The sequence below is a fragment of the Melozone crissalis genome, unplaced genomic scaffold, assembly GCF_028551555.1.
Source record: "Melozone crissalis strain CALT ecotype California unplaced genomic scaffold, PUWL_Pcris_2 ptg000018l_1, whole genome shotgun sequence".
NCBI lineage: Eukaryota > Metazoa > Chordata > Aves > Passeriformes > Passerellidae > Melozone > Melozone crissalis.
The window spans coordinates 19,907,778-19,931,276 of record NW_026535796.1 but is presented as its reverse complement, the minus strand read 5'-3'; the positions used below and the strand labels follow the sequence as shown (position 1 = coordinate 19,931,276).

At 48.5% G+C, this 23,499-nt stretch overlaps 1 protein-coding gene across 2 annotated transcripts; it reads right to left on the bottom strand.

The window, feature by feature from the left end:
• Positions 1 to 706: 706 nt before the first annotated feature.
• LOC128936707 (transmembrane protein 151B-like) lies at positions 707 to 23,249 on the bottom strand. 2 transcript variants are annotated; one of them, XM_054275878.1, is made up of 2 exons: positions 23,229 to 23,249; positions 707 to 3,630 (listed from the first exon to the last, which is right to left on the bottom strand). In XM_054275878.1, exon 2 carries the CDS (start codon positions 3,595 to 3,597, stop codon positions 2,200 to 2,202), a length of 1,398 nt encoding a protein of 465 aa, XP_054131853.1. In that variant the 5' UTR covers positions 3,598 to 3,630; positions 23,229 to 23,249; the 3' UTR covers positions 707 to 2,199. The 2 variants fall into 2 exon arrangements, with proteins under 2 accessions (XP_054131853.1, XP_054131852.1); XM_054275877.1 differs by lacking the exon at positions 23,229 to 23,249 and adding an exon at positions 22,773 to 22,913.
• Between the last annotated feature and the right edge of the window lie 250 nt (positions 23,250 to 23,499).

Below are 23,499 nucleotides of genomic sequence, written 5' to 3'. Positions count from 1 at the left end.
CCAGCTCAATCATAATCATCATCCCAAGCCCAAACATTGTTCCTCCACATGTCTAGGACGGTTATTTTTTTTTTAGAAGTGATAAACTAACACATCATATGTGTTGTCTGTCTTTTGTGATAAATGCCAAGCTGTCAGAATGAAAATGTCACATAAATCACACATGAAGTATTTACATTAAAAAAGATCAACTCATAAGAATTTTAAAAACCTTTCTGATGGTGCCATCATTTGCAGCAGGTTAACCAGGTATTGCCAATGTTTCCATTTCTGGAGTTGAAATAAACACAGGACATCAAAACAGAGTCATCAAACAAAACCAAAATGTATTTAATATGGTGCAACAGTCAATGCCGTAAGAAATCACCATATAAGTATGCAGAGTTACATATAATCTACACATATCAATATGACTTTACAAATTTCATATTACATGTTGATACACACAAAATGGACTTGGGAGGAAGCACTTGTTGCCAGCCCCTCTGGGGGCTCAGTTTCTTACCTACTTGTAAGGTAGGGTGAGACAACACTGGTTTTGAAAGTGACCTATGTACTGCGATCGTATTGCATTCTCCTGTGAGTCAGAGTGGATAATAATCTCCACCAGCCATGTGACAAAGGGGCATGGAGCTTGCTCGGCATACAACATCCCTTGTGGGATGGAGTTCTGGCAGGTGTGAGGTCCCTGGTGGGTGCCCAGTGTGCCCACAAGGTTCTCAGAGCAGCCCCTGGCTTGGAGGGGGCCAGGCCAGGGGGCAGAGCCCACAGCCCAGAGTGCAGTGACACACTCTGTCAGCACCAGACACCTTGTGGATTTGGAGAGGCTGGCACTAGTTCTGGAAGGTGCTACACCTGCTGCAGGGGAAGCCTTGCAGGAAGAGCTTGGAGCCCCAGCAGGAGTGGCCAGTGGGGCTGGCTCTCAGCTGTGCTCTCTGCCTGGGGCTGGGGTGGCACCACATCTCACCTGGGAAGGTGAAGTGGGCTGCAGACCAAAAGCCCTCCTCAGGGCACACAGAAAGCTGAAAGGTAATGTAGGCAGTCCTACAACTGCTGTAATAGACACTGTGGGTGGAAGAGCTTCCTAACAGCTCCAGACTCTCTGTGGGAGGGTTAATACCATATTTACCTTTCCCTCTCCAGCCCCTCTCCCCTTGTCAAGCCTGTGCTGCTGCACTCAAGTCGAAGGAATGAAACAACCACAAACCAGGCCTACTGTCCTAAAAATAGTGGCACTAACAGGGCACTAATCTACATTATGGCTCTCGCTGATTGCTATCAGGGGTGGAGCTGGACAAGGTAAACTACAGCTGGAAATGCAGCAGCGTCTCTGCTGCAGACCAGGCAGGGCAGTGTGAGCAAAGGGCATTTTGCTATATCGGTGTACAACACTGCTCCTGAAAGAAGCCCTCAGCACTTCTCAGGGGCTTCATTTGTGGCTGTGTGAGCAGTCAGTGACATTTGTGCCATGAAAACCTTACTTTTGCCCAATGGAAGATAATTACACCCCGAAAGATATCCTCACTGGCAAAACCCCAGAAGAACTGTAAAGCAGAAGTGAAAGAACTGAAAAAAATGGAAGATGAGGATAAAGAGAGAGGAGAAGAGCATGAATAAAGGACAGAAGGAATGACAAAAGAAGAGGAAAAAAAGACTGGGGAAAATAATTTTTTTTAAAAGCACCTCGTTTGGGGTTTGCAGGAGGTGACTCAGCACCTGCAGATCTGAATTCTCCTTCTGACTTGACTCTGGCTGGCTGTGTGCCTTGTGCCTTGCTTTATCTAAGGTTCTTACCTTGCAAAGCATCCAGGAGGGCAAATGTACTGGCAAAGCACAAGCATTTAAAATCCTCCAGCAGCCACAACAACCAAATGCTGTGACTGAAATGCAAAGAAAAGAATGAGGGTGGGATGGGAGGAGAGGCAGGAAATCAAGGAGCAGAGGAAGGGAAGGCTAAGGAGTGGAAGAGTGAGAGGAATGGAGAATGAAGACATGGGAGACCAGGTGGAGGGGGAGAAAATCTTGGAAATGAGGTTAGGTGTTGGTCAGAGTCTCTATGTCCTCTTTCAATGGCAGGGGGAAGAGCTGAAACTTGTCCTGCTGACCTGCTGTAGAGACTGACACTTGCAGGCTCCCCACGGGTGTCATCTCTGCAATCCCTGTCCCAGAGCAGAGGAGCCAAGTGACCACAGAGTTCTGTCACAGAGAGGTTTCTAGACAGGAGGAGCGCCTGACATAGAAATGCCGCCTGTCCTGCCCCTCCGGCCTGTGCACAATCAGGACAGGGAAGAAGCGGGCATCGTGGTAGGTGGGGGGGTTCTCGTTGACAGCCAGCTGGCTGGAGTAGGAGCAGCACTGCTCGTCCTGGCAGCCCCGCTCTGCAATGCTGCTGCTGCGGCTCCTCCAGAGGCCTGTCCTGTGGGAGCCATGGACGCGGCAGAGGGAGAAGCGGCTGGTGTTGAGGGAGAGGCGGGAGTTGCCGCTGCAGCTGTGGAAAGCGTGGCGTGAGAAGATGGAGGAGGTGCTGGAGGCGCGGTTGCAGCGCTCACAGCCGTGGGCCGTCTGGCCGTAGCGACACACCGTGTAGCTGTTGTAGGCCGGGGAGCTGGCCAGGTCCATGAGCATGGCCTCCGAGTAACTGGGGATCAGCTGCCGGTTGGTGCAGATGTGCCACTCCAGCTCGGTGCTGTCCTGCGTGCTGTCCCGGGGCATGCGGTACCGGTACAGGGGCTCCTCCACCGCCACGGGCGCCGTGTACTCCAGGCCCAGCAGCTTCTCCACGTGGTAATGGACATATGCAGTCTGATACTCTATGAGTACCCTGAGCGGCCATGAGATCATCAGGATAGCTGCCACCCAGAAAGCATAATGGGACACATACCATGGGAGGTGATCCGGGTCTCCGTAGGCCATCATAAGCTCTTTAAAATCCACATTTTTGAGCTGCATGCCTTCCCTCACCTCCATGTAGTCATCTAGCCCCTCGATCTCTGTGAAGAAATGAGCTCTCTGAGTCAGGTAAGAGTTCTCAGACTCAGTGTTGGCAAAGCTGAAGCACTTGGTGAACCTCAGCTTGGTGGCTGTATAGCTCTCCAAGCCCAGGAGCTCTTTGGAGATGTCCTTGTATCCACAGTGAGAGTAGTCAAACTCAGCTTCAGCCACGTGTGTGTTGACCCTCTCGTGGTAGACCTGCGTGGTGGTGTAGGCATCGCCGTTGCGGTACCGGGTCACCTGCCGGGTTCGCCGTACGAAGTGGTAGCTGATGGCCTTCCACCAGATGCACGGAGTGGCTTGCTGCATGCGGTTGATGCACTCGTACACACTGTCCACGTCTGCCTTGTACTGCAGCTCCCTCTTGACGTGGCAGTGCCAGCACTCCACCAGGTACACCACGTACAGCATGGAGAGGAAGGCCAGCGGGATATAAACATAGCCGTCCGAGCACGGGCTGTCATGGTAGATCATAGACTTGCCCTTGAAGGAGCTATCAAAGCTGAGCTTGGTGACTCTGGCCAGCTGACACCAGGCCACGGCACCCAGGCAGCCATACATGAGGATGGAGAGGAGGAGGCATTTCCAGTGGGACTCTCGGCACATGCAAGCGCTCAGGGACTGTTTCACGGGGCGTTGCTTCAATCACACCGTGCAAGGGGAGAGAAAGACAAAGAGAGAGCGAGGAACCCGTCAGTCACGCTGCTTTGCACAACACACACAGTGGCTGCTTGCCATCAAGGCTGTGTCTGGCTTTTCTCTCGACTCCCTGAGAACTGGGACACCACCCTACTTAATAAAATGTCAATATAAACAGAAACACCCTGCTAGGGACAGAGGACTCTGGTCAAAGCTCTTTCCTTGCTTCCTTCTGGCTCTGGGGAGGGAAGTTGTTTGTGCAGCAGTGACACGCTTTGCCCGCACCCTGGTCAGATGGGCACCTCTGCGGGGAGCAAGACAGGTCCCCATCTCCTTCTCCCTGCCTGCCACCAGCATCATTTACACACCCTGCCGTCTTCAGAGGTCAAGAGTGCTGAGCAGGTGAACAGCCTAAAATGTGGGGCTGTGGAATTGCCCCTTTGCTTTGCAAGTGCCCCATGCTTAAGCTCCCACATGCTGCTGTTGGGGAGGCTCAGGAGCAGTGTCTGTCACAGAGCTGCGGCCCCACAGGTTGTGCCAGTACAGGAGGACCAGCACTTCACGAAGCTAAAGCTGCTGCCTGACTCAGAGCTGACTCACATCCAACCCCGAAACCTACCAAATGATCGACACCATTTTCCTGGAGATGAGCCATCAGGAAAATGACTAGATTCAAGCACATTTAGTTGAAAAAATTGTCAAGATTACTGCACGATGCAGCATTGCTTCAGGCTGGTTACACCAGCTCTGACCTAAAATACTTGCAAGCTTCAGTGCTGAAGCTAAGGGTGTATAAGTGAATATTTAAAACAGCACACCCCCCTCTTTCAAGTCCCAAAAGTCAGGCTGGGAGCAGAGCTGGGTTCACACTCCTGTACTCCCACTTCATCCCCTGAGAGGGCACAATTGCAGTCCTTACCCCAGCCTGGTGCAGTGAATCAGCTGCATTGTCATGCAGTGTTCAGCTATAAAGAAAAATGCCAAATGGAGCCAAGCAGCTCCAGCAGAGTCGTGTCCCTGCAAAGAGCAGCGGCAGCATGAGTTACACCGCTGGCTGGCAGCTGTGTGTCTGTAGAGAGTGCAGGAAGAAAGATCCCCACTGCCCTAGTCGGTAATGAGGAGGGCTGTTTGCATCCCTTTGGTTACTGCCATCCCCTGCCTCTCGCCTAAGTGAGGAAATGACAGTGAGAAAGCAGATACACACTGATACTCATGCATCATCATGCCCTCTGCCGAGCCTGATTTCATGCAAAAATAGAAGCACACTGTTACTCCTTCTCCCAGGGGCCTAACTCTAATGCATCAAACTGCTCTGTAGATGCCAACAGATGCTAGGTTCAGGAAATGTCTTCTCTTTCTTTCTCCACAGACAAATTTCTCTCCAAGTAAAGCTTATCTTGGACCTACAGTTATTAGGACTCAGTAAGTGATCTTGAACCAGCAAGGAATTTAAGAAGCAGAATCTTTTAACTTAGGAAATAATAGCATGGTGCCACTGGTAAGAGGAGTTTGCTGTCTTCTCAATAAGATGGAAGCATTAGCATCTAACTTTGCAGGGCCTTAGGGTCAGATTTAATACTGCTTCTCTCTTTTATTTTTTTCCCTGAGACAGAAAACCATTCCTAAGTAACCACAGAGGGTTTATGACTTGCTGTGAACACTGCAAAATTAAATTTCATGGGGTTTGGTTTTGATTTCATAGCTTTTAATCTGACACTGTGTGAGTGCAGAGTAATTTTGCTGATTTTAAGAAGTTACACCAGTATACACTTGCAGGGACTTGGGGCAGAATCTGGCCCTTGATTCTTCCTGATGCATTCAGAAAGAATCTGTAAAAAAGTTTATATTCTTATCCCCAAACTTTTGTACATGTGTCAGAATAAAGTATAATTATTCTGGGCTTTATTCTGGCTTCTGAATTCTCTTAACAGCAGGTAAAACAGATGTAGAGAAGCTCAGTGGGTTACAAAGTACAGAGTACATAACTTCTGTAGGTAGGGCAGTGAAAAAACTCAGTTTAGGTAAGAATAAAGCTGTTTTTCTTAGCCTTTTGCATGAAACTTAGAGGAAAGCTACAAGGTGGCTTCAGGCAGTCCCTAAATCAGCTAAAAAATAAGTAGAGAAGTTTTGGGAGTGAATCCTCTACGTGCAGCCTATGTGCAGTCACAGAGAGTTCCAGCTCTTGAAACTCTCATCAAATGCCCACTGCTCAGTCTCAGTGTGGTTACTGCCCCATTGAAGGCTTCTGCCCCAGCTGTACACTGGAGCAGGTCAGAGCCCCAGGCTCTCCTGACTCACAGGAAACTCACTGGAAATTACTGACTTTTATTCTTTGTCTCTTTTTGACATGAAACTGGAGTTTTCAACTTCTATAGTAATGCAAAATATAAAGTGTAATGAAGCTCTATCCTTTTTTTTCCTCCCTTGAAGGTTTTCTGAGGTGACATCTCTCTAGTCCAGGCCCTGAGACTGTGCAGAAGGAATAGCAGGACAATATCCCAAGACATGAATTTGTGTTCTCATTCAGGCTTCTGCAGGTACCTCTCATTTAAAGACACTTACGGTTCACACAGTGAACAGCGCCAGTGGACCCAGCAGTCAGTTTTAATGTAAGGTGAGTGCTCAAGTCGCCCATGCAGCTCCAGGAGCCCCATTTTTTTCTATGACTTGTTGGAAGCACTGTCAGCCTGGCCCTGGGCAGAGCCAGGCTGTCCCACTCCAGTTAGGCATGACTGTTTGCCAAAGGCACTGCAATCCCACCTTCCCTTTATCTCACTTGCTTTGACTAACAACTTCTCTGTGGTCCAGCCTGCAACCCACAGGCTGGCTTCTGCCCAAGGGGTGGTTCAACCAGCCCTGCTGCTTAGGGCTATCAGAGGCCATATCAGAGTGGGCAAATGCCTCCTGATGTGCTCATCTCCATGAAATGCCATGTCCCCTTTGGGGGATGAGATAGCTCTGGTTCCACCAGGCCTAGAGCAGCACCCAGCTGAGTTGGCAGTAGCTCAGAGGTTTTGCAGGTCCAAGATGACATTTCTGTATGCATTCTCTGGAGGCACTTCAAAATGGTTCTTCAACCCACTGAAAGGGCGGGATCAGCCCAAGACAGATTTTCTCCACTATTCTCACAGCAGCCTGCAAAAAAGGCAGCTTCTCCCCTCCTTGCATTAGTGAAAACATGCAGCCATAGAGCCCACTGCCACATCTGATTCACACACCTAGTCCAGTTCAGCAGGGCCCTCATGTTCATAACCCTTTGGTAAAAAACACAAGTTCTTTCACCTGGCTTTTCTGACCCACTGTGTTGCTCCTGCTGTTGTTCCTAAGCAAAGCCCAGTCTCTACAGGTCCTCAGTTATAAAAGGATCTCTCTTCCAGGGTCTACCTCCCCCGCTGTCCTGCCTGTTTCAAGTTCTGGCCTATAACACTCTATTTCTCTTTGCTGAACTAATTATCTAACACAATTATACTATCAGAAACTTGTAAGAAAGACATGAAATAGAACATAACTACAATAAAGCTTCAGACATTCAAAAACCTAATAAGGAAATATATCTTTTAATCTCTCTCTGCATAACAAATGCATTAATATGTTAAACCAGTGGCTCTCAGACTTTATTAATTAACATACCATCTTCTTACAAGAATTATGTTTGTGGTACTGTGTGGAATTTTCTCCTTTCTGTACATAGTGTTTCAGATTGAACAGGGCAAGCTTGTATTTCTGGATGAGTACAATAAATGATTAAGGAAACCAATAATTTCCATGATAACTTGGGCTACCCAGCAAACAGGAGTTGCATTCTTTGAGGAATACTGTGGCATCTGTGTTGTTTTCATGTGGAATAAAAGCATAACCCCTGGAAAATCTTAAGAGAGAAACATAACTCAAAGAAATAAATGAAGAAAGAAAAGACAGAGGGCCTGGCAGAAAGCCAGAACCAAACAGAGAGTAGAATAGAAGGAGGATCAGTTAGCAGGCACTTTGTCTGCAAACAAGAACTAAAAGGCTTGGTTCTCTAACCCAAACCAAGAGAGATGTCCTCCCTCTTCTCCTTATGGTGGGCTTTGCTTTGAGCTTTGCTTCCTGCATTGACCTGAGAAACATCCTGACATATTAAATGAGACACAAATTTCCCAGAGAAGTTGTGGATGCCCCATCACTGGAAGTGTTCAAGTCGAGGTTGGACAGGCTGTGAGCAACTTTGGTCTAGTGCAGCATCTCCCTGCCCATGGAAGGGGGCTGGAATGACAGGAGCTTTGAATGCCACTTCCAACACAAACTGTTCTGTGATTCCACAACCACATATTGCAAAGAGGAACGGATTTTTCAAATCAAGTGTTTCACCCAAAAGGTCCCAACCAACTCTGATGACAGTACAAATGGTAAAAATCCCCTGTTATGAATGGAATGCCATGAAGCAGCACAGCTGAGCTGTCAGTATCACTGTTTATGAATTTCAAGCTGTGTTAAATACACATGCTGTTAATAACATCTTGCTACTCTCTGGCATGCTGCTGAACTGCTTTCAGAGGCCTCCCTTCTCATTGCACCTGACTGGATTGGAAACTCTGGGTAACTCTTACCGAAACTATCCATAATCACATGCCAAAATTCACTTAACTCTTCCTCACTTAAAAACAGTAACCAAAAATATTTTCCAAATTCTTTAGTAGATGTCAGCATGAATGAGGAAAATGCCATGAGTGAGAGGTGGCATGAGTGGGGAGGGCTGTGGGTGTCTGTGTTGTGAACCTTGTGGAGAGTGACAAGGCTTAGGGATAGCCTGCCCTGAGCTGTCCCTAGCCCCAGGCAGTCAGTCAGCCCCACAGTGCTGCTCTGTGCTTGATTTCCTTGGCCCATCATTTCTAGAAAGCTCAGACAGAGCAAAGGCTGCGTACCCCTCAGTCAGCTCCATATGGTTTCTTCGCTCTCTGGTGGTGCAGAGCACTCTGAGACACTACAATGATAGATGCTATTTAATTTGTGGCCATAGTCACTGGAAAACAGTCTGGAAATCCCTACCTGTTGATGGAGAACTGGAATTTCAACCGACACCTGTAGGAGACAGGAGTTTCCAGGCTGGCAACATTTCAATTATTTCTTCTTTAAGAAACTCAGCTTGCAAATGATAAAACATCCAGGCAGTGGCTGAAAGGGCAATTGCCTTCAAAGGCACCCTCTGATGGCAGATGCCCAAGATCAAAAGCATGTTTGCAAGGGCTGAGGTGAAGCCTCCTTTGCACAGGCATACCCACCCAGCTCCTCCTGGCTCAACAGCAGGCAGGTCAGGTTCTGGCTGCAGCAATCATAATTAAAACCATTCAAACGTGCTCTGTACTATAGGAGAGTGCTGATTTGGGCTGTTAATCTTGCCTAGAGTAAAGAAGTAGAGAGAGAGAGAGTCAAGGGGGTGTGCACAGCCTGGCACATCCCCTGCTTAACATCTGGAGCTGAGCGTGCTCTGGTGGCCAGGAGCAAAGGCCTGGTGGTCAGGGTTTTGGCTCTCTAACCCATCCCCTGACTCCTCACAAGTGACCAGATTTAGGACACTGGTAGGTAAGTTGTACCTGGTAACCACCCTAACTCAGCCTGCAAGTGACTGCACTGGGGGTGGCCAAGAATGAAAAAACAATTGCTTTCCCTCAAACCCTGACTTTTCCTTAAAAGGTATCTTCAAAATGTAACACTGATGCTAAAGAATGAGAACAACACATTTCTGGAAAAGCAAATTGTGCTTATGACTCTAGGTCCCCTTTCTCTTGATGGATACATAGAACAAATTAATTCCTCAGGCAGAAGGCAAGGTGGTCTGGCTATTCCTGTTCCTCTAAAGGAGCTCCCCACTTAGCAGGAGGAGGAAGGGCCACAACTCAAAGAAGCCCAGACTGATTCCACAAGCTCAGGTTTTTGAATGCCTAACCTGAAACTCTGGTGCCTCTGTTTTGGCAATGTTGGCTTGCTGCTTTCCCTGGCCTCTGGATACAAGTGTGGACTGAGCAGGACTCAGCCACCAGCCATTCACTAGTGGCAGGGACTCTTACTAGAGAATAAACAACCAGACAGTTCTTCAGCCCTTACAGGTAGTCACAGGAATTTCTCCTACCAACTTTGCAAGGTTACGGTGGGTCAGGAAGGTTCAGCTTATATTACAACACAATTTACATTTAAATTTAGGACTGGGATTCACTATGCCTTCTCCTCATATCTCCTGTGTCTCACAGGCAATGCAACTTCACTCTGCCATCCTCTGGACAGCCCAGAAACCAGTGGCTGGTAAAAGCTCATCTTCCACAAATAAACTCTATTTCAACTGATAGCCTAAAAGAAATGAAGAATCTGCCATTCCTTTTGAAATTTGTTCTGGTGATGAACTTCTATTGCCCTTGTAGTTTTGTCTGGCTTCAGCCCCCATTCATGGCAGGAGGATGCCCATTCTCCAAGTGATGAAAGACTTTTTTTATATGACTGCCTTCTCACCCAGAAGAGACTTCTCCATTCTCATTATGACATCTCTCAGCTTTCTTTTTGACAATTTAAAGGAGCCAAAGTCTTCAAGTCCTTCACTTCACTGCTCTACCTCTTTCTAGTACTCTGCTCTCTCTTCAGCTCTGCTCTCTCTTCACCTTGAGATCCTTCTTAAGTCTGTACCTTGCAAGTAAATACAGGACTCGAACACTTATTTCACTGGCATCACACCAAGAAATAAAATTACCTTCCACTTCGACTCATTCCCCCTTTTAACTGTCTTCAAGGGTTGCATTAAGATATTTCTGCCCAGCAACATCCCAGGAGTTCATGCTCAACCTCTCGCTCACTTGGCTCCCAGGGATTTTTTTAGTCACTCTTTTTTAGGACAGCTGAAAGGTTGGCTGTACTCTCCACCCTGAAATGTGTAACTTCAGATTTGGCTTTGGATTGAGTAACTAAATTATCAAATTAAGGAGATCTCTAAACAGAATTGTGCTCATCTCATCATTATAGACCTGCCTGCTAATGTTTGTGCCAACTGTAAATGCTACCAGCAGTGGTTTTATGCCTAATTCCAGTGAACAGTGTCAAATCTGGTAATTATTCCTGCAGAACTCTGCCAGTCTAATAGCTAAATACCCCATTAACTTATACAAGACAACTGTTTTCACAAAGCTAAGTGGCAATCACAAAAACAAGGCTGTAAGCATTATGTGGACACTGAGGTGCTCCTCACATTTCCAGTGTTCACTGCCAGGAATAATTCCATGAGCAGCTCTGCATACAATACTAAGAGAACCTCCCAAAGCATCAGTAGAGCACATTATCACCTAGATTGCTATGTGTGACCTTCAGCAGTAGCTGAATTTTACTCCAGAAGCAGCTGTGTAGCAGTGTGGGCTTGAAGCATCTCCTGTTCTAGCTGCCTCAGTAGTGCTCATGGCATGCAAATGGTTACAGTTACACTGAAAAATCCCTTGGTTTTTTCCCCCTGCTGATTTCGACCAGCACAATAAATTTGAACTGAAAGTTGCCAAATTGACACCAATAGAAGGGGAAGAAATAGCCTGTGATGTCTAAAGGAAATATGCCAGATTATCTTGGAGTCACATTCTTTAAACATTTGATCTATAATTTTGACTTATCCCTGCTATTTCTTCATATGTGTTTATTGACAAAAGGACTTTTTCCTCTTCTGTCAGACTTTATTCTTCAGTCTCCTGGAAAGCTCCAGCATGAGCTGTATAAGCAGAAAATGTGCTGTTGCAGCACGAGTTTATTCGGTTTGTTTTGTGGACAGTTTGGGGCCAAGCTTGACTGTCTGTGCCTGGTTCACAGACAGGTACCTGTGTTCCCCAATTTCAAAAGCATTAAAATTCTCCTTTGGGGAAATCATGTCAAAAGCATTTTCTGTTCTTTTAAATCCCACATGCGTTTGTCCTTGGTGGCTGACCTCAAGAGCTGCAAATTTGCTGAAGGAAAATGCTATCATGTCTAAAATGAAAGAATGAGAGAAAACAGAGGGTAGCAAAGATGTGGCCTGAATGGAATTAGAGAAATGAGGGGGAAACACGGAAGGTGGGAAGAAGTAAAAGAGGGAAAAGAATAGCCAGGACATGCTCCAAATGCCAGTGCCACTGAGGCAGGAGGAGGGTGCTGGCAGGTGAGGATAGAGACCAGTCAGCCTGGGCAGGGGCAGGAGGGAATCACACCCAGAGAAAGGACCTGGGTGAAGATTAATGGAGGCAGCAGTGAGCCTGACAGCACCAAAGCATCCTCTGAGCCAGCAGTTCCCCCAGCCCATCCATGGAAAGCAGATATTCCTGACTGGCTGCGTTCTCACTGCTGGCAACTTCTCCAGAAACAGATCTATGCCCCTCTCTCCTCCCCACAGCCTGGAAGGATAAGGCTGTGCTAAATTGAACCAGCGATTTCCACAGAGGTGTGAGCATACTGCAGGACTGATGCTGCAGCTGTGTCTCAGCAGGATGTGGCATCACAGCATGCTCCTGCTCTCTGTCAAAACCTGGCTTTGGGGTTACAAGGTGACTTGGTTGTTTTCAACAACAAAACAACCCCACATCTTTTGATTACTCATGTAAGCAAAGAGTTAATCTTGTATTTTTTTCCTCTTATTTAGAAAGAATAATCTGCCTGACCATGGGGGAAAAGGAATGGGGGAAACACTGACAGACGACTGAGAAAAAAGAGATAAAATCAGCAAAGAAAGAAGAAAAAATGGTGGACAAATGAACATCAGTCATAACTGAATTTGGCCCTGTGGATTTATGCTTATAATTAATATATCCCAATGAGATACTTGAGAGGGAAACAGTAATCAATAACCACAAGTCATACACTTTGGCAGGTGGTGACCAGAGTCTGGATGAAAGCAGAATTTTGTCTCTAACTATGACAGACTCCTCAGTCTTGGTCAAGATAGGGCAGGGGAGGATGTTCCACCTCCTGATGGCAGGATATACTACAGAGAGGACCACTGAGTCCTTGCTAGACAAGCCCTAGGCTGTGCTATTAATCAAAACTGAGGAGAGCCCTTACACCAGGACCAGCTTCTGGCGCTGAGAAGGGCTTCACCATTTCTGCAGTGGACAGGGATGATGCAAGAACAAAGAGATTTCTATCCACTGTCCCCAAGCAGCCACAACAGATGTGGGTGCAGCTATCATCTTCCAGCTCCTTAACTGATCCTAGTGAAAAACCAGCCTAAGAAGTCTGGGGTGACCAGGGAGATGACAATTGCAGGAGAAGTGCAACCTCTCACTGTTTTCCAGGGCTAAATGAACTCCCAGGTCAGATGCTCATTAGTACAGTGAGAAGGAGCCCGACAGGCTGTGCCAACCCAGACCCTGGTGCAATGGTGGGTAGAAGCGCTCCTCCACCATGTGACCAACTCCTGGCACCACATGGGGTTTCAGTAATAAGGCCTGGTAAGGAGAAAGGGAGATATTACAACAGGCATCTCATCAATGCCCTCCTGGGGAGCCTGAAACAAAACGCCTCCTGCCATCCAACTTGAACGGCAAGAAGCCCATTACCCCCAGCTCCTGCTGAGCCAGTGGCACGGAAAGGGAAGTACAAGGGATAGAAGGCAACCAAAAAAACCCCATTTTGCATCAAAGATATTCTCCCTCCAGCCCTTGAACACATGGATTGGTTGCTGCACGTCTATTTGCTCGTCTGCCACGAAACTCCTGTGAGAATAAGAAGTTCCTGCAGGCAGGGCCATGATGTCAGTGTGCAGCAGAAATGCTGTTACTAGGTTTGAAAATAAGAACTTGCATCATGCACTCCACGTGTTTGTAGCGTCACTGGCTCAGGCGTAGGCAAGTGCCCTCCTGTGGTGAGCAGGCATTGTCTGGTTTCTCATGATTTAAATCCCTGTGGAGACATAATCTCCTCCTTCCATCAAGGGAGCTGTCAGGGGGAACACCTCAGGGCAGGCAGGTGCACAAAATGGTAGCATTAAATCCTTTCCGCAGCAGAGCCTATTGTAGGACAAGTCAGAACTATGAAAAGACACAAATCTTGCTGATCCACCTGAATTTCAGATGCTAGGATGCCCCTGAAATACCACACAAAGACAGTCTGCTCTTTCACACACTAATCATCCTCATGAATTCAAGCCAGCATCTGAAGGTGAGGAAAGCAGACGTCAGGACAGAAGGAGTCTACAGTACTGTAAAATGTCAGATTCAGGATTAGGTCCTGCAGGATACATCTGAGTTCTTCAGGCAGAAATAAAGGAAATCCAAGAAAGAGAAGCCATTTGGATCCCTGCCAACATATATGCTGATTATTACAGCAGGATGGGAAAGCCACTTAGTACAATATAAGGGTGCATATGTGATTGTCACGAAGAATTTGGCCCTTAACACATCCATAAGTGATGCTTCCTCACTCTACTCTAAGGAAAACTGTGCAGTTGCATCTTCGGTGCCAAGGAATCCTAGCAACAAAATGATCACGATTTACAAAATAGAAATCAGGGCTATTTTTGTGGCAGCTTTTCACAAGATCACCAAAATGCTGCACTAACAAAATTACTGCTTTCCCCCCCAAATTGCTGATGTTGCTGCCACTGGCTTTTGACTCTGTATCAATTAAAAAACCATATTTGGAGGCAGAGGATTTTTCCCAATAATGCCAATGCTGGGTACAAGTTCATCAGGAAAGGAAAGCTGGGATTCAAGCTGCCTCAGAGCAAGAACAGTTCTTTTTTCTACACTTTAAGAACCCATTGTGCTTAGCTCATATTGCCTACTCCCCTGCCTTGAATATTGGTGGTTTCCAGTAGACAGGGGGTAAATTTCACAGGTATAACTAAATGGCTTGCCTCAATGCTTATCAGTTAACTGATAAAAACACCACACAACCACAAGAATGCTCCTGGGATGCAGTCCCCAGCCACTGTTGGATTAGTAAGGCCAAGTGAATGACATGAGTGATAGCTGGCCGTGTCACTGGGTATTTTGCAGCCTGCCTCATGCCTAGGCAGCCCCTTCTGCCCCCCTGCAGCCAGCCAGGCTGCACAGAGGTGCCCAGACAGGTGCCCTTGCCCCTGCTCCTACACTGCAGGGACATCCTAAAAAAGGGCTGATGGCAGCATCCACCCATCTGTTCATCCTGTGGCTGCAGAATGGAGAGATCCTCAGCAGTGTGCTCCAGCCTGAGAAAGCCAGACCCAGCTCCCTGCACCCCTGGCATGCTGCCAGCAGCACAAAAGTACCACAGCCCCAGGGATCAGCCAGGTGCAGCTTGCTGACTGGTGCACTGGTGTCCACTCAGTGGCTTTGCTGAGATAAAGGGAAAATTGACACCAGCCAAGGGAAAACAGAAGGGACAGTGGGACTAGCTCCCACTGCTTCAGCCCTTGAGGGATGGGGACAACAGGGATGGGAGAAGGGGAGAGTAGCTATCTGCCAGCCTCTGTGTTTGACAAAGTCTCATCTGGGTTCAACAGGAATCCTGTAATGCTTGCTTTGCTCCCACCTTTACACAGGAGTTGCAGCTCCCCAGGGGTGAGACAGGAGCAAGCAGGCAGAGGAGGCTGGCTGTGCCCCAGCAGAGGTGTGTTCTCCTGTGCTGTGATCATCAGCCTGCAGCAGGGGATCCTAGTGCCACAGTCCAGTGGGGTACAGAAGCTTGTTCCCTCTTGCTCCCAGGTTCCTAGGGTCATGGTACTCTCCTCATCCTTGAGGAACATGTCCTGTGCCCTAGTGTTCTCACCACTGCCACAGGTCTTGTGTCCTGCCCAACCTTCCCTCAGCCTCAACATGGGGAAGCAAGAGACTAATCCGAAACCAAGCTGGGCAACAGCTATGGACCAGTTTCCCTGAGGGAAAAAGCAGAGAGCCAGTAAAGACATCCTTGTGAGGAAGAAGCCAGAGAAGTGTTAGTTCCACACCAGTTCTCTAGTTTGCAGCTTGTTCATTGAATGCCTCTGTCATAAATGAGGAAAATAGTTGATTATTATGAATACCTTTTAATCCTTGTTCAGTCTAAAGGAACATCTTGAGATTTAAATGAAGGATATAGAAACAGCTCTCAAGTCCTCAGGAGAAATATGATCCAGGACTGATCTGAGCTCCTGTAAAGTCTGGGTTAGTCTTTCAAAGGGATCTGTGAATGAAGGTTTCCCCAGAATCATGGTGTTTTATTTTTATCCTCACTTATTTGCAAGGCCATCCTTTTATCTAGCTAAACCAGCACAACATGGCTCTGTGATTTGAACTGTCAACTTCCAGCCTTCCCATGTGTGACTTCCCAGCCAGAGCCCCTCAGCCACAGCTCAGCAGAGGCAGTGCCAGCCCCACGGTGCTGGGCTGCTGCAGCTCTGCCTGCAGCCATGCCAGGTCCCTCATGCTGCTGAGCTGAGCATCCCTGCAGTAACACCCAGCCTTCAGCATTCAGCTGCTCTGTCAGGTTTGGGGAGTGTTTCCCCTTCTCTGCACCTTGCTGAACACAACTGTGACCTCAGTGTGTCAGGTTTTTATAATGGTGCTCCAGTTGAGATAAGGGAGTATCCCAGCAGCTAATGCTTCCCTGGGAGAAACAAGTTTTCATTATAAATATAATTTCTCTCTCCTTCTTGCTTCTCTGTGACACATTCTGCAGCAATATGTGACAGCACAGCGGAAGAAGACTTCACTGAAAATTCATTTAAAAACCTAATGGTTAAAAGAGGTCCTGAGAGCCAGGACACGTGGCTTTTATTTCTTGCTTTGACTTTGACCTATGGCATGCTGTCAGCACACCTTCTTACACCTCCTGAAGACAGTGAAAAAATAGCACTTATAAAGTGATTTCACATGAGCATTGCAGCAGCACACTCCAGGAAGGTACATCATCTGCATGTGAGCTGTTGCACCCTCTCACTCTGAGTTCCGGCTGGTGGGAAGCAGAGGGTTTAGCTCCCAGTCCTGGCCTGCTGACAGGCAGTCCCCTGCAGAGAACCATGGAACACCTCAGGCCTGAAGACAGACTGTCATCCCCACCCTTTCAGTACATGCCCTCACTACACTCCTCTTCTACCAGGTACTGGCCTTTCTGCCTGGCCACCTCACCTCTAGGAAGCCATGAGGGAGCTGCTCTCTTTATTTTTGGTGTTTAGAGGGACCCTAATGCTGGCAGGACTCTACTGGCAGATGCTACCACCCCAGCCTCCATGGAGCTCTGAGCTCCCTCTGCCCATTGCAGGGTGGAGGAGATGGCACAGCTTGTTCCTGTGGGTGTGTTGTGCTCCACAACTCTTGGGCCAGCTCCTAAGGGCAATCAATCACACAAGTATGAAGAAGGCTTCCAGCCATAAATCCATTACCACAAATCACTTCTCTCCCAAAGCCATGACCTGCAGAAGCCTCTGACTGATCCCACTCTCTTCCCTGGCAAGGTCATGTTATTCAGACTCCTCATTGCCAGTCACCTCAAATTGGTTTCCCTGCCAGGAGTGGGACCTTCCATGATGCTCCTTGGTTTCCCTGCCAGGAGTGGGACCTTCCATGATGCTCCTTGTCCTTTGCTGTCAGCTCCTACCTTTCCAGGCCCTGCTCTCACCAGCTGCTGGCTGTTTCCAGCCCATCTTCCCTGAGGCCCAGTACTACCAATCTTTCCTGAACAAGGCCTCTGGTGGCTGAATGCTGAACTGGGATGTGCAACACCTCATCTCTATGGGAACAGTGCTGTGAGTTGGGATTCTCTGTGCGTTATTCACCTGATGTAAAACCACAGAGGCCAAAAGTTCACACATTTCAGGGGGTGTGAGCCCCCTCATCCTCTCCCGGTGGTGTGCGTGGCACCTTGAGAGTGGCTGCCAGCTACATCAGACACTGCTGCACAACCTGAACTCCACGCTGGGAAGGCTGCCAGTCTCCTGTGCCACGCGCAGCCGGGCTCGTCCGTGCTTCCCACTCGTCATCTGTCATGCCTGCTTCAGGCACTTTTCTTCCTTGCTTTCACTGCAGGGCAGAGGTGCTGTGGGCAGAGCAGCCAGCGCTCAGGGAGGAGCTGGCGTGGGTGCCTGTCAAAGGCAGCCTCAAGCCCTGTCCCCCCTGTGTGGTGCTGCTGGCAGAGCCCTGTCCTGCTCCACTGCTGTAACACAGGGCTGGCTCCCCTGCAGAGTGCTGCTGAAATGAAGCCACCCCATCAGAGTTTTGGGCAGTTAAAAGAACTGTTACAGCAACTGTGACCTCAAAAAGTTTCACTATGTGCTATTTTTAACTTTACAGGTCTTAAGCTCTGAGGAGCACAATGAATGATTGGAGTCTGAAAGTGAACTACATTTTCCATTATTAGAACTTTAAAACTAATTAATTACTTAACCATACTTTATCCAAAAAGTGGAACTTGTAACTCAGACACAGCCTCATCTGCTGTGTCACAACAGTGTCACTGTAACAACTGAAGGGCCTTACAGTGCTGGTGACAGCTCAGCAGCCATTACTTTTGGTGTCAATTCACGACAATGTGTTAGGACACATGGAGAAACAAGCTCTACTCACCTGGGGATACTTTACTCCTTTTACTCTCTGTTTCCACAAGGTCCCTGCTCACTGGCCACGATCTGAGCCATTTTATTCCAAGTTGTAGAAACAGATGAAAAGTAGTAAAGTGCTGCATTCCCAGGAAGAAGATACTTCCTACCTTACTTTTGCAATGGCTTGCATTGATTGCAAAGCATCCTTGGTATCCACACTTCCCTTCTTGGGAAAGATCATCCTCTTGGGTCTCTGAATTAAGAAAGGGAGAATAAGAAGAGTATTTGGGGCTTTCAAAAAGTGTGCAGAAGCATTGCTTTTCCACCAGTATCAAGTGACTGTCTGTCCACCTAAACGAACAGCATTAGAAACCAAGTCTGAAGGGGAGCTACCACCAAGTCATCAAGTCTGTTCCTTCCCCATGATGTGACATCTACACATTAAACAGCCATTTGCCTAAATTGTCCTTGTAACCCTCCAGCAGCAGAACCCTACCAGCTCCACAGTTGCTACAGTCCAGCGCTTCACTGAGAAAATTCCCATGCTGGAGGGGTTGAAAAAGTCAGCCTGAAGGAGCAATTCACTTCATGCTCAGCCACGGTGGCAAGAAGCAGAATACTATGCCTGTAGTGGCCCATACAATTGGAGACCAGGCTGCCCTTCAGCGCTCAGACACATTCATTTCGTATTTCCTATTAATTTTTTAAAAACCCTTGACAGTTTCTCATGTGAAGTGCAGAGAAGACAGCCAACTCCAAGGCACCAAGAACAGACATGTGATCAGAAGATAAAGTGGGACAACAAAAAGAACAAAAGCAGAAAAAAGATGCAATGGCTCAGCTTGGATTTTCTTATGCCATAATCTGCAATGCAAATACTGCCTGAAACTGCAGGATCATGAAAAATACTGCCACTCCTGATGGACTTTTCCCTTAGTCTCTATGAGGGAACTAATTTGGAAAAAGGAATGAGGAGCACTCTTTGATTTATGTCTGATGAACAGACCAAGGGCAGGAAGGGAAGAGAGGGGCCTGTCCTATTTGACTTTCATTCAAGAGGGGGAATATCATGCACTGAGCCTTGAAAAGATAACTGTTTGGTCAGTCATGCTCACTTGAGATGGTGACAGCCTTCCACCAGGCTAACCAGCGCCTATCATTCATGGGATTATCTGAGCGGGCTTTTGCGTGAGTTTTGGAAGATCTGAGGAGAAGAATGAGAGTTTTCCTAGGAATCCTGTCTCACTCATTTCCTACCTTCTCTGGACAGGATCTGCCATGTGAGTGCCCTGGGCACCTTTTGAAGGGGGAGGTTTACAAGGAAATGGCCCCTCTCTGGAGATTGATGCCAACAATGTCTGAGCAGCTTTTGCTTAACTTCTCATCCACCTGGGTACAACTCAGCCCATAGATGGGGACAATTTAAAGCTAACTGGTCTGTTAATAAGGGCTGTATGCCTGGTGTTTTCAATGCCATAAAATAAGCCTTGACAAATAAAAGAAATGTTGAGGGGGAAAGGATAAAAAAGCTGGATAACTAAATGGAGTCAATGCCCCAAGCAGAAGGTGTCTCTCCAGGGGCATACTGCAGAGGAAAGGTCCCAGCTACCCTTTTGACCTGAAAGCCTGTAAAACCGTAGCCTGCACACAAGCACTATGTTTGGTTTCTTAACTCATAGCACCCCTTTGGCATTGTTGTGACCACAAGCAGCACTTTACAAATTAGCCCCTGTTGTGTTTTGCAATGGCAACATGAGGAAAATGAGGCAGTTTTAAGCGGCCCCACTTTTATTTTCTGTAAAATATCCATCAGAAAGCCAATGACCGTGGGTTTCAGGAACACTGACCCATGAGGTTTTCCCTTTTATTTAAATAATTTAACTGCTCACATTATGTCATACCCAATTTAAGTTTTTAAATATAGAAGAGAAGATAAAAACAGGCATGGACAACTGCTGTTTGACTTTGCCAGTACAAACAAGACAAATACATATTTCAAAATGTCAAGTGGCTGCTGCTTTCAGCTTTCTTCAGTGATTACTTAGCTTTGGAAACAAAAAATGATGTTTCTGCTCACCAGCTTTGTTTTCCTGAAAAAAGCCCTCTTGATTTCCAACTAAGTTTTAAAGATTTTAATTTTTAAGACCATTTCCAACTGAGTTATAAATTGGCAGAAATTAAGAAAAGTCACTATCAACTCTTCGGTGTGGGTACAGGCTGTCACAGTAACAAGAAAAGCAGCCAGCCTACTATTTAACCAGGGCAGTACAGAGCAGCAGGTTCTGCTATTTCAGAGAGGAAAGCAAAGGCAAGTATCTCCAGAGAATCAATCTTCAGCAATAACTGCCGAAACATTTGGAAAAAGGAATCCTTTGCATACTCTCCCCCAAAAGATCTTGATTCCTCTTCACAAGAGTTTGTAGAATGGTAGAATCCTACACTAATAACAAAAGCACATCTGTTCCAGGTCATTCAGCTCAAGCAATTAATGTTTCATTAGAAAAAAAGCCAAATCAGAACACTGTCAGGTAATCTGAGGGTTTGCTCTGACATTCAGCAAAGTCAGCAGGAAACCCATGTGGTCCTTGGCTCAAGAGGACAAGGGCAGAGGCAGGTAACAGAACTGCTGCTCTTCTTCCTGCTCTGCAGCTGCACCTTTGCATGTCCTTCATTCAAAAATAAAAACTTGGACTTCAGACACATTCTCTGTTACTAGCTCAGGGTTGTATTGATTTAACACCCAATAAAGGCAATTTTCAGTCGTTGTTACCATTTAGGTCCATGCATTTGATTGAAGTGAAATCCATAAATGACACGGCTTAAAAGAGGAGCCCATGAAATGCCCATTTAATACCAATACCAATACTAATACAGGGTATTGGTATTAACGTGCAATTGCAGGCCCAGGTGCAAAAGGACTGTTTACCTGGTGAAGGGGAAGGCATGAGGAAACACCAACATTGTAGGATTGCAGTGTTAAGATATCACAGGCGTTTGAGATATAGACTCAAAAGTGCAAATGTTTGTGTTGGAACAGAAGAAGAACTGAGAACAGGATGAAAGAAGGAAGATACAGATAGTGCTTAGCAGAGAGATCAAGTGCTTTCTTTCTACAAATGACTTAGATGTTTTTATGGAGGACTTAATACATTGGAAAGCCTTCAGCAACTCCTGGTCCTAGACCAAATAAATTAAAAAATCCGTTCCAGCATTAAATATCTATTGATCATCTGCAGGGCTGTAATTACATTGGTGCGCTCTACTGCTAGAACACTAGCTGTATCCTGGATCCAGCCACAGCTCTTCACAGTGAACTGTGTCGCAGGTCTTTAAAAAGCAATCAAACAGGAGAAAACCCTAATATTCGCCCATGAATGACAGCTTTTTCAACCTGAGCTGCAAAGCCAATTTTCAATTACAGGTAGTTTCAACTGCTGTTTGGTTTTCAGCTAAGTATCCTGCAGCTTCACATAGGCTTTGTTGAGGCTACTGGATTTTGACGACAGGATTATGTGACTGTTGATGAGCCATGGGACCTGCTAACAAAAGCTTTAAGCAGACTAACTGCACATAGCAATGTTCCAGGGCTGCTTTCACTTCTGCTTTCAATTTTCTCTTCTCTAAGTCTGTTTCAAGGCTGCTCTCTGCATTCCTAGGAGCATGTACATTCATATTTAACTCCATATTATGAAGAAAGTTCACTCATTTCCATGAACCGCACATGGATTATATGACGTAAATGGCAGACCTGTCAAAACTGTTGGAAGCAAAGGCTACATTAAGCGCAGAAGAAAATCCCAGATATTTCTAAAACAGGACAGCTTGCTGTCCCAGGTGTACAGGATAGCACACACACGTTGTCACCTACTGTCACACAGCCTGCAGTTCTGTCTGGTCAATACCTCGTGGCTCAGGATTCTGTGTCAACACTCAGACACATCCATTATTCCCTTTCTATAATGTGCAAGGCCACAGTAAGTGTTTCACAGATGATCTGAAGAAACATTACGTTATATTTTCTCCACTGATTTCTGTTGCAGATTAGGCACCAGGAGTGCCTAGGCCCCAAGGGAAAAGGAGAGGCATGACCTCCTCCTTTGCCCCCAAACACCTGAAACCCACAGAGCTCCGACTGCAAGCCCGTTCTCATGCTCCTCGTGCCCCTCCGGCCACCTCCACCAGTGCCTCGCAGAGCTGCAGTCTCCTTGACCATTTCACCAGCCCCAGGGAAGAGGCAGGCTCTCCTAGGCCAAGCCCCAAGGGGCTCATTCGGCCAAACTTCCACTGGGCAGGCCCCCTTTCGCCCCCGCTGCATCGTTCCGGCGCAGAGCCGCCGGCCCGGCGGCCGCCGCGAGCCCGGCAGCCGGCGCAGGGCTGGGTGCCGGGGGCCCGTCGGTGCAGCCCGCAAGCGGCGGCCGCGGGGGTCCCGCCGGCGGCCCCGGCGCTGCAGGGCGCGGCGGGGCAGCACCGCAGCGCACCGCGCCTGCTGCAGGTACCCGGGCGGGCTGTGGCTGCGCTCCTCGCTTCTCCCCGCGTCGCAAACACCCCCAGCCGGGGCACCCTCCTCCGCCGCGGCTCGCCACAGCCCACACCGCCCTGCACCCCGTGCCCGCGCCGGGGCTGCCTTTGCCCCTCCAGTAACCCCCGGCCCTGGGCGGACGCCCCCGCCGCCGCTCACCTCCTCCCGCTCGGCGGCGGCGGCCCCCGGCGCGGGGGTGCTGCCCGGCCCGCTCTCAGCAGCCGCCTCGGCTTCCCCCTCCGAGGACATCCTTGGCCATCACCGGCAGCTGCGGCGGCGGCGGGGGCTGCGGGACCCCGAGACGGCGGAGCCCCCCGCGGACCGCGCCCCGCGCCGTGGCCGGGGCTGGGGCGAGCCGCCCCCCGCGCCCAGGGCCGCCCTGCCGTGTGCTCCCGACTCCCTCCACCATCCCAGGCAGGCGGGTAGGGAGGGAGGGAGGGAGGGAGGCGGCGGACGGGAGGAGAGAAAGACGAGGCGGAGTGGGGGGGTGCCCCGGCCGCTCCCGGCCCCCCCAGGTGGGCAGGCGACTGCCCGGCGGCTCCCGGCGCGCTTCTGCGGGCGTCTGGGAGCTGCCGGGTATGCCCCCTTCCCGGGATACGACCTCGCAACCCCTACCCTTCCGGGGTGCTCTCTCTTGTCTTCTTCTCAGGGTGAGCCTCGCTCCCCATCCCCGGGTGCGCCCCGCCCGCCCCGGTGCGACCCCGCCGGCGGCCACCCCCCTCTCAGCGCCTCTTCAGCCTCCGCCGCCCGCAGCTCAGCCCCGGCCACGTCTCCCGCTTTTCCCCCAGAGCCCGGAGTTCGCCCGGGCTGGCGGCGGGACGCGGCCCGGCAGCAGCAGCAGAAGGGGCAGGAGGAGGAGGAGGAGGAAGGCAGCTCCGAGGAAGCG